Genomic DNA, 11,779 nt, shown 5'->3' on the forward strand with positions numbered 1-11,779 from the left:
TTTTAAAATCGTTTAACTTAAATAAAACGAATAGATTTTTTAAAATCTTACACAATGAAAGAAAATTAGTAAGAATGTTGGTGTGTTTGGATCCAAGCTTGTTTCTCGCCTACATTATGCTAAAAAAAATAAAAATAAATAAATAAAACTTTTCTTGGAATTCTGCTCTCAAACCAATATCCGAAATCATAAATGTAAATGTAAATGTAAATGTAAATGTAAATGTAAATGTAAATGTAAATAATGTCTTTGGGAAAATGAACTAAACTCCTATAGGTGACACCATTATCTAAAATAATTATGTAGTTTTGGTTAGTTTGATTTTTTTATTTTGATTTGATTATTTTTTTTAATTATGTAGTTTCGTTTAGTTTGATTTGATTTTTTTGGTTAGAATGATTAAAGTATTCAATCATTTAAAATATTTTTCAATAACTAAACCTTTTTTTAAATGTTCAATAATTAGAACTTGGTAGTTAATTATGAACCTGTTAGTACTGGTAGCAGGTGAAATAAATTTCACTGAGTTAAATCTTCATCGACGGTCTGGGCTGAGTTGGGATCTAGTGAAACACCATGGTTTGTTACTCTTATGTTTAAATTGCTTAGTTCATCCAGAGATAAATTTACAACGACGACACTGCCCTCAGCAATATGCTCGTTTTCATTTGAATTGCCAAATACAATTTCGATGTTTGACATTTTTCATATCGCAATTCATCCTTATCTTAACAGTGCTAGTTTATAATAATTGATAATAGACACAAGCAAGTACGTACTCACCGTACAATAAGCCTCAGTTTTTAAAACACCCCACGTGGGACATTGAAAATGCAAACCTTTGGCTACACTACCTAACAACCCAACAAGCGGACTCTGAGAAGAAGTCTGCAGACGAAATGGCGGCTTTTTCCGTTTCTTCCATCGGCTGGTAAAATAGAAACGTTCCAGTTTGATTGATATAGTCATCGCAACGCAATACATAGGTAATGTTTTAAAGTGCATAAACTACTAATTTACAATCGAAACGTTCATAAAATGTTATATTTTGATTAGTTAAATTGTAGAAAAGAGTTCATTTATTACGAATTTTAAAATGCATTATTTTTCTGAGTGTATAAATCCAAGTAACAAGAAATTGTGAATAGATTATTCTTGGCATATACAAAGGGCAAGTTAATAAACATTTTCGTGGTCGCTCTGAGAGTTTTATTTTTTTCCTTGGCGCGAGGCAGTATTGAAAGCAATTTTCTTCCATTTATTTAAAAACAGAAGTTTTAAAAAACACAAATAACACGGCAACGACAATGAGATCAGGAATAGACCTTTGAAGTATATGAACGCGGCTTTTTCAAAAGGTGCTTTTCAACTTTTTAAAATAACACCTGGGCAATAATCTCTTGACTAAATGACATTATCACTGAGAAAAGAGGAAATTCCGTTTAGTTCGCCACAACTACCCTATCATCCGCGGTCCTTTTTGAACGCTCCGTCGAACTAAAGATTACCCGGAATATTCATCCCCAGAGTTTGTTTTTCTCGGAGGACGGCGGCGGCGCATCAATCAGGGAATCCCTTTTAAATTACGCAAGAGAATCTGAGTCGTTAATATAAACAATCCCCGCAGTATTCCGGGGATTAGGGTTAGCTTTTCTACATAGACACCAACTGACAAGGGCGTAATTAAGTACATCATTAATAAAGATTAGCGATGTTGCTGCAATTGCGTGGTGGGGGCGGCGCGGGGTCGACGGAGGCCGGACGGCGGCGACATCGAGGTTAAGCGGACGCTTGCGACGCCACTGATGCCGGCACGGGTGCTCGACGTCGGGACGGTATCGCTTACGAGGGTTAAACGACGCGGAGGCGTCTTTTTATTACGGCGGCCAATTTTTAGGTTAAATACGAAATCGAAGGGTTCAATTTTGCTTCGTTGACTTCTCAATTCACAATTCACCAAGAATTATAATAAATACTGGTTTATTATTTAATAAGTTACCCCTATAATTATTCACTTTTGAAATTCCGCTTTGCTAGGGAAATTCATGGAGCTACCAGCTCAACAAAAGCCTTGCTTATGCTGATAATACAGGCAAAAAATGTTGCGCGTTCGCGAGTTCTTTGAAAACTCGCTTGCAACCAATAAGGACTATCATTTTAAATCTCTCCTTCGGCGAATAACAACTTGCGGCAGTCAACAATCAACATAGCCGCTGAGCGTGCATCAATTCGACAATTTTCAGCGTGGATTGGGAATTATTGTGTTAAAATATGCCCAAGCTCCATTTAATTTTGAGAGAAAAAACCAATTGAATTTGTGGAGATCGCTTAGAAAGAAAATGGCGCAGGTTGATGTGTAAAATTTAGGTTCGAAAAGTAAAACCTTTCTTTAAGTTCTGTAAACAAATTGATACTAATGGAAGAAAAGTATAATAACATATTGATTTATATTATTTCTCAATTTTACTGTTTTCGGGTAAATGATTTGTTTTGCAAAAATATGCCCAGAAACTAATATATATATATATATATATATATATATATATATATATATATATATATATATATATATATATATATATATATATATATATATATATATATATATATATATATATATATATATATATATATATATATATATATATATATATATATATAACGTTACCAGACCAAGAAAATCGACTTTGGTCTAAAAACGTTTACTAAGTATAGCGAATAATATATTATAAGCAAACAATGAGACCCCCACCCCCCATTCTCCCGTTAACATAAATGAGCAAGAGAAAGACAGCAATCCCGATTACTAGCCTTCTTTTTCTTTCGTTTGTATTCCAGTTTAAATCGAATTCACTGAGTTCACTATTGTATTCCCTCACAACTATCATCTGGTGCGCGGATGTTACCAGAAATTCAGAGGACTTTCTCGGTGTCCCGTTTAAAGATTAATTCGGATCCATTAAAGCGATGGCAAAGCGCAAATGCATTATTGCAGTGGCGGTTAAGTTCAAAAGGGGGGCAACATCCGACAATGAGCTGAATAATTGGTGAATGTTAGTGTTTATTCGCTTCGATTTACGACAGGATCCAATTAGCGATTCAGCAGTTCGTCAATTAACCGATCAAGCACGCGGACTGCGAAAAACGTAACTTTTTTTTTCATTTTTATTCGTCGAACGACAGGCTGCAATATGCGGAGTTGCCGGATTTTGCGACTGTTTATTTAAAGTTCAAATATGAGAAAAACTGATTAAGCCGCCTTGTTTGTCAATCTACTAAAGCTACAAAAAAATTCAAAATTAAAATCCCGATCAATCAACAGTGTTAACAATAGAAAAAAATGAAGAAAATGAAAACGCGGTTCCTCACCCCTAAGGAGGGCGAAATAAGCGCGGCACTGGCGCGTCGGGGCCGAAAATTTCACGACAAACCGAAGGGCGGTCGACTTTATAGCTCGGTGCCCTTTCATGGAAATAACTGTCATCTATTTTAAAGATAAGATCGTAATTGAATCAGTCTGACAGGCGATTTGCACACGGCCGTTGCCGCGGAATGTGTACACTATTATTTTGAATATACCCGCCCCTGAAATATTACCTCGTTCTTTGTTCTGACGGTGTTCTTAATTTTAAAAATCGTTTTCGTTTAAACGCCGCGTTGCCCGATTTATTTCCGCGGTACTTTTCGAAGCGCGTCCCCTTTTGTTTTCCCGTCATCCCAGATTTGAGGTATCGACGTTTCAATGCGTAAATCCGTTTCCGTCCTTTTATTTGTCTCGTTAGTCTCTCTCTAGTAAACTAATATTTTGTAAAATATTTTGTTGTTCATAAGCAAAGTTCTTTTCTTCTGTACTGCTATCAGTCACCTCTGCTAGAATCAGTCTTCAACGTGACTACCTTTTTATTCTGGGGGATACCCTATTTAAAAGAACCCAAAAGATTTCTTCACCCACCAGGAGACAGCACTTATGCGAGGGACGCGGCAGAAATAATAAATAATAATAAAGACTTATAGGCCATGCAACAAGCTTTATGATATTGGCATATGAAGGAACTGGGGTTGGTAGAGAGATCTGGGAAGAGATCCTGAGAATTGTCTCAGTGCACAAGTGAAGAGCCGACAAGCCGTAATTGTAAGACAACACATTACAGCACATCGTAATTGGGTACAAGTACATACGTTTTCAAAAATATTGATTAGGTTTGAGATCTTTTTCGTACGTTTTGTCGCTCAGTTCTCTCCTATGTGCTGTTTTGAATTCTCGGCGAATGTCTGTAATGGACGAGTGTTCTTAACTACCTTTGACCGACGTAGCGAGAAGTGAAAAAAAGGTGCTGTGTGTATGTGTTAGCATTTGTGACAATTCCAAACATTATATTGACGACTTTGCGATTTGCGAAGTAGTAGACAGTAAAAAGTTTAAATTGTTTAGTGTATGAACTATGGTTTAAAAATAATTCACAATATTTGTTATAGGAGCGAGCCTTCAGTCAGTTTACAAGTATTATATAAATAATTTCAAACACATATTTCCAGTCAAGTTTTATTTTGAGTTAGTTTATTCGACAAATTAGCAGAAATAGAGAATCATTGGGCCATGTCAATACGCTGCAGATTCGTTTAAAACTTAATGCTTTAAAATGTGTTCATTTTAAAATTTTGAATTTGTTGTTTCCCGTTTTATAGTCATTTTCCATGTTGCACTAAAAGGTTTTACTTTAAAACACATACATATATATTCTGAAATATTATTTATAAAAATATTCGCGCGCCCAAAAAAAAATTGCCATTTTTTTTATAAATGAAACAATAATATATGTAAACGCCGTTTAAAGCGTTTTCTTCACAATATGGCAAGAGCGCGTATATTATATATTTCAATATATAATGTAAACTTTGTCCGTTTTCGAATATTGAATTTCTTTGTACTTCACAAACAATTCACCCCTGCTGCAAATTACCCGACACCAGGTCCCCCGTAAGGGCTATATAACAGAAAGCGCCATCGTCCGGCATCGGCTGTTCAGCCAAAAATTCATCGGCATGACTTCCGCTCGGATCTGTTATAGGGCAATGTTCAGCTGCCAATTTCGCCGCCTCCGCCAGAGGTTTCAAAGTTTGCCACGAAGGAAGTTCTGCGAATGGACCTACCACCCGCATGTCCTGAATATACCTAAAAGTCATCATCTTCGGTTTTTAATGTTGTCCTTATAGGAGACTCCGTTATTATCGAATGGTATAATCAGATTTTAAAAAACGGATCACCCGGTACCCTAATAAAGCCATCATGTAGTCGTTTCGTATAGCTTTCATCTTCGAGCAACTTTGGATACCGTGAATAGAGCACAGTATTTGGAGCCAAGCGGACACCCTAGTCCTCTCAGCTCCTCCCGTTATCATAGCGGCATAAGGTTTTGCTAGGTACAGGAAAAACTGAAACTCTTGGTCTAAAATCTAAGACAAGTGCACCGTCGATGTAACATTCGACTCTACCATTAAATACAAACCCTGTCTAGAGAATGGTCCTTGTTACACTCCTCCTGAGTTTCGTGAACGGAACAATCCAGCATTTGAAAATTGTCCGGGAGATTCCTGAGCGTGTCCTGCCACGTCCCGTCGATTTCCCACTGAGCCGCAGTCACTGGCGTCGAGCGGATGCTGCTCATATCAGGCAACGCGCCATCTGGCGGATACTGTCGGAAAATGGATACTGCTTCGTCCAGTAGCAGTGAGGTGGTCAGGAACGCCAAATATTTGTTTCGTTTCTCTCTGAGAGCGGTACTTTGATATTCTGGCCTGAACAGTTTTCTGATCCATGGAATAATGTGACGTCTGTCGTCTTCGTGAGACAATGTCGGTCCCAACGTCTTCAATATAGCGCTATAGTATAGGAATTCTGTATTCAGCGGATCAGTCGCTGATCTGAAACATGGTGCGTCATCACCAGGCCTAATATTTCTTAGAGTTATTGGGAGTACTGGATTCTAATGCCAGGTTCGGCGTGAGGTGCCTTAGTTGCATCTTCTTCTCGTGGAGCAGAAGTAATTGAAGGCTGCTGAAGCATCGGAGCTTCTTCCTGTGGAGGCTGTGTTTCAATTTCGGGCTCTACGTCTAAGTCGGGGGGAGGAACTTCCTCGTCAGCCATTGAGAATTTGGATTCTTAAAAGCAGCGCTGTCAAAATGACAGTCCATCACTTAGCAACGTCTGTGGTGAGATTTTTTTAACAAATTAAAAATTAACATTATTTTATTTACTTATTCGATGAACTGTACAAACATTTGGAATTGCTGCTGAATCTGGAAAAAATGTTTCTAGTTTATTTCAGAAATTGAAGAGTTTCTCTTGACTGGAAGGAATATCATTAATAAAGAAGTTTGACCCTCTTCTGTACTTCCCAAATAATTTCTGGTAATTAAATCTCTAATAGAACAGATTAATCTTTACGTTATTAATACTGAAGATAAATTATAAAGTTTCTTCCACCTTAGAATCATACTCCCCAGCTTGGCAGAAAAGTACTTCTGGTTATTATGGTGTCATTAAGTGTTCAGCTTCATAGTATACATTTGATTTTATCACTGAACTATTAACATATCTTTTGAAATGTTCCTTTTCCACTGATATGGCTTCCCATCTTGCTTAGAAATAAAGAAGTCTTTCAGTACTTAAGGGCTCTGATAGGTTCATTTTTTGGTATTGGTTCGGTGTTTGAAATGAAGAAGTCTTTCAGTGCTTAAGGGCTCTGATAGGTTCATTTCTTGGTATTGGTTCTGTGTTTTCCAGATCTTTGTGAAAGCCTTTTAAATGCGACAATTGACTTTTTAGACGAACTTGTCCAATTAGTAGCTCCAACGCCAACATGTTGTCTTGAATATCTGTAAAAGAGAGTTCCTGGGTTTTCTTGTCAGGATTTAAATAAAATCTCGCTTGATTCTTTTTTTTTAAGTTTGTATTATTTTGCATATATTCTTTTCCTGAACTATAATTTTATATATCTTGTAAGTCTCGTCAACTATGTAAACAATAAGTCCTACTTCATTTAAAGAATATTGAAAGGCATCATCAATCAGTGACTCCCAAACTGAAACCCATTTCAATGTCTGAGTTAAAGCCCTTAGATTAAGAACTCGAACGTTTCTTATGGGTGTTTTGTGTCTCCACTTCTTGATTTGGTTGAAATTGAAAATTTGACTTTCGTGAATGGCATAATCAGCGGTTCCCCCACGTGAGATCATAAACAACCGATTGCGTTTGTGTTGCGAGCCGAGGATATTAAGTAAATTTGCGTACCCCCCTATAACATATACTCCCAGCCTGGGGAATATAAATAAAGTCAAAAGAAGCATCGGAGATTCCCGCCCCGGCTCGGGGATGAAACGAACACACGCTAAGTCGGTAATTAGCATACCGGGATCTTAAATAATGGCCCGTATTAAGAAACGTTTAAATAATCTGAGAACAACCAGGTGGGAAGCAAATTTATTCGTTAAATGCTTCTATTCTTCATCCGAAACTTGGGAACGCACCGTCTCGCTCGCAGTCGAGACCGCGCCGCGTAGCTTTCTCGCTCTTCTTAAGCCCCAACAGATTTACATAAGATTATTTTAAACTGGCAGCCCTTAACTTTAAACCCGTTTGCGCGAAAGGTGGTGGTAGCGTCGGGAGGGGCCGGCGGGAACGGTATTCGAAACTCACTAAACTTTTACATATTTAATTGGGAGCTGTGCTTTCTCTCTTATCGTCGGCGACATTTCTACGTCTTTTGTTTAAATCATTTACTAGATTAACTTTCTTTCGGAACGAGTTAATTAAGTTTCGTGGGAGCGGGTGGAGGCGCGGAGGGCCGAGGAAGGAGCGGTGTATGCCTGAGTCTATTTTTGGATGGTTCTCGAAAACTTACCTTCCGAATGAATGCAAATTATTTCACAAAAGTTACGATAGAGTTTTTGTAAATTAATTAATTATACAGAGAGGTTCCAATAAAATGTATCCACCTGATTGACAGAGTTGTTTCATTTTTTGTGAAAGTGTAGCTTAAAGTCCAACCTAGAGATCATTGTAGGTGTTCCAAATGTGTTCACCATTTACATCCACACACAAACGATACCACCGAACTGCAGTACGAACTACTGACTACAAGGATATTTGCACATGAATGTACGATGGGCTCTTAAAGTTCACCCGATGTGGTGAGCGAGTGAGATAGCAGTTAGATGGACTTGTCACTGTTACAGGTCGTCCAGATCGTCGTTTGCGTATATCTTTAACACAGCCCTCGGCTTCAAATTTGTCTCGAATGCGGCGAATAGTTAGACGTGTCGGTGGCTCTGCTTGATAATCATTTCGCCAATACAGTTGAACCTGGTTTACTCCTTGAAATATAGCTCCAAAACTGACTTCCTTTTATCCAATGTAACGCCAGTCATGTTTACTCGAGTAACAAGGTACCACTAAAAATAAATCACAAATACAACGCTTGTAAGCGATTTCCGGAACTACAAACTGCTACACAACCAATAATGAGACAACTCAATTAATTTGCAGGCTATGGACCCCTCTGCATATTATAAGGGCCGTAAATACCGCGCATGAACCTAGGTTTCACAATCTAACTTGCTCTTCGCGCTGCTCTTCTTTTAAACGCTATCCGCACAGTGGACTTGTTTTTTCCTTGAAAAATTAATTTGATCTGTCAAACTGACAAATTGCCAGCGATCATGTTGATTGTTGAACGGCGCAAGAGTTTCCGCAAGGTTTTATTGATCCAGATGATGATTTGATATGACAGGTCTTATTGGTTAAATGTTTTGGAATGACTCGCTCATGTGCATATCTCAAAATTTGTAATGTTTGCTTCAAAAGGACTTGTATTATTAGCATAGGCTTACAAACACAACGTTCCACACAATGTTCCACCCATATAGCGAGCAGGCGTTGGGTTCTACAAAAGCAAAGCGCCGAGCTCGCTCATCAGTTAGTCGAAAAGAGAAACCAGAGCACTCAAATATATATAATCGACGCATGTAAATAATAATTTTATATAAATCATTAGCGGTGTATATAGTGTGCAGTGTGTTAATAGTAAGTGAGTTTGTCATTTTTGGCGAAATTAATTTCAAGTTTTACTCGGAATCACTTGTCAATCAATTTCTTCGGCACGTTTCACAAACCTAAAAAAATTTGTCAATATTTTCCCAAATTATTTGCTGATGATATTGGGGCGTATTAAAAAATCTTAAACATGTCGATTGATGTTTGCGAATTTCAACTGTTTAGGCACATAATTAATATTACCCATGTGGCATTGCATTTTGTATTTTATTTAACTCGTAAACCTAAGAACATTTTGATCAAAAATTCAAAACAAAATGTAATTTTTATTTAATCACAAACACAATAATAAAATCAAATCAAATAAAATCTTACTTGCTCAATCACTTTTCTACACTTTTTATTAATGTAAAAAAACTAAAAATCTAAAATATCTCTATTACTAAAGAATTATTGTCATTATCATTAAAATTTACCCAAAACGATTGTTATTATATATAATTATATTGTCACTGGTGCAATATTATGAGGAGTGGCGCCATCTTGTTGCAATATAATTTTCGTTAATTCATTGATTGTGAAGTTTTCTAAAAACAATTCTATATCTTCCATTACATTATCACACCATATGTGTAAGGATCGAGGTCCAGAACCTTTAACTTTATATACAACAGTAGTGTAAGTGAAATCCGTGGATCATTGTCCAACATATCTAACATATTATTTAAAGTACTGCAATTAATATTATCTGCAGATTGTTGCAAAACTCTTCTGTTAATCGATAATACCTTCGCGTATGTAATTTAAAAACCTAACCTGATATAAATGCACTGCCAAGTCTTTGCCCTCAAAATTTTAACCTTTGTTTTTGTGTAATAATATATAAATAATTTTTTTTTAATTGATATACCATATACACATGTACATATACACAAGTATGTAATCTTACAACTTTTGTATTAAACTTTTTTTCCTAAAATGTAATATAAAGTTAGAGGGAGGTAACGAGGTAACGTAAAAACACATGAAGGCTCGGATGAAAGAATTCATAACTGTCAACTGAAACCATAGATAAAATCACACAAATGCAAATATAATTTGATAATATTTTAGATTTTTTTTTAGTTGAGGTTTTATAATGACATTAAAAAAGCGCGCATTTACGTATATTTTACTCACGACTGTATACTTTTGGAAAATGAATCGCACCTAGGCCCAATTTTCGGGTGTCGATAAAAACGAATGCGTCAAAATTGAAGGTTGACCCACTCCTCTACGCACCCTTCTCGAGTTATAGTTTCCGACGACGTACAGACGCGAATACAATATGAGCCGCAAATTAAATCACCCACAGCATAAAAGACACCTTTCACAGTTAGACGAATCGAAATGAAGTTTTTATGCTGACGGAAATGCCCATTGTGGCGACTGATAGATTCCATTGTTAACTCGATCTGACGTGTTCGGTTGCCACACACAATGTCTACCCGATCTATCACTTACAAACGTTAAATACTTAATCACCTATTTCTATTTTATTTACCGCGAGGAGACCGTCAGGTCTGGTCTTCAAATTAATAATGCACGTGCGTCTTTTTTTAGAGCAAGTTAGAGCGATTCGCTTTATTTCGCAATAAAATATTTACAGATTTGAGAGGCCGAAAAGTTGATCCAAACGAGACTATTTCGCCATTTCTATTGAAACATATACAAAACACTTAAACATTGTCCCTAATTTCCTACGAAAAAAAAAAATTATTAGTATAAAACGATTTTTATTTTAAATTCAAGTTCAAGTAGAGGTAAATTTTTATTGTTTCTTGATATAACAATTACGAATTTTGAATTCATTTGGACGTTGCTCCTAGAGGCCGCTAATAGACAAATCGAATAATATTTTTTTATCTGTCGAGTTCTGGTTGAAACATGATGGAAATGTGAAAAAATTGTCAATTTTCTATAGAAAGGCCGCCTAACTCTCTAGGTTTGTCACCTATTCGTATTTAAAAAAATCGAAGTATTTTTGGGTTTTCTTTAAATACATACTTAAAAGATGAAAATGTCCGAGGAGCAATAAAAGCTAATATTTAACACTAGTTTTTCAGAAATGCTGACTTATTTCGCAAAAATTTGCAAATTAAAGTAAAATTTATTTTAACATTTGGTGGCCTTTCAGCGCTTTCGTAGCTAACTAACCAAAACTAATAAAAATCTTGAATTTTTATTTAGCAGCTAATTCTAAACAAGTAAAAATTAACTTCAAAAGTTAAACAAGGATATGCCGACCCTTCTGTGCTAAAATCTATCAAAGAATCAAAGTTTGACCATAACCTCATTGCCATTTCAATACTCTTTCTTTGTATCGTACATACTGTACGTCGTCTATTTTCTCGCGTCTTGCTAAATACGCGACAGTCGTCGCCTCAAATTTGCTCAAACTCTGCGTTAACTTTGGGGTAAGTCGAGCGTATATGTGATACGCGAGTTGAGCAGATTTAAATACATTGTGTTCAGCGGATTCAGTTCGCACCGGAATCTCCACGAATAAAATATATATTTATATTCAGTTTCAGTACCGGTTCGAATCGACTTATTTCGCGGAATATGTGTTTTATGGGGCAAAAGCATCGAGGACAAGAGGGAGGCCCTTTCAGCTTCGAAGGAAAGCGAATGGATTTTTGTTTCATTAGCTTCAAAATTCGTCGCTTGACAACAATTTACTTTTAC

General features: G+C 36.5%; 1 protein-coding gene across 1 annotated transcript; it reads right to left on the bottom strand.

Moving 5' to 3' along the window:
• Positions 1–4,543: 4,543 nt before the first annotated feature.
• LOC132705192 (uncharacterized) lies at positions 4,544–6,176 on the bottom strand. The gene is made up of 4 exons (XM_060675648.1): positions 5,979–6,176; positions 5,508–5,922; positions 5,273–5,454; positions 4,544–5,173 (listed from the first exon to the last, which is right to left on the bottom strand). The coding sequence occupies exons 1-4, from the start codon at positions 6,143–6,145 to the stop codon at positions 4,942–4,944; spliced, it is 996 nt and encodes a 331-aa protein (XP_060531631.1). The 5' UTR covers positions 6,146–6,176; the 3' UTR covers positions 4,544–4,941.
• Positions 6,177–11,779: the final 5,603 nt, after the last annotated feature.

The sequence above is a fragment of the Cylas formicarius genome, unplaced genomic scaffold, assembly GCF_029955315.1.
Source record: "Cylas formicarius isolate icCylForm1 unplaced genomic scaffold, icCylForm1.1 PGA_scaffold_7__23_contigs__length_41026272, whole genome shotgun sequence".
Taxonomy (NCBI): domain Eukaryota; kingdom Metazoa; phylum Arthropoda; class Insecta; order Coleoptera; family Brentidae; genus Cylas; species Cylas formicarius.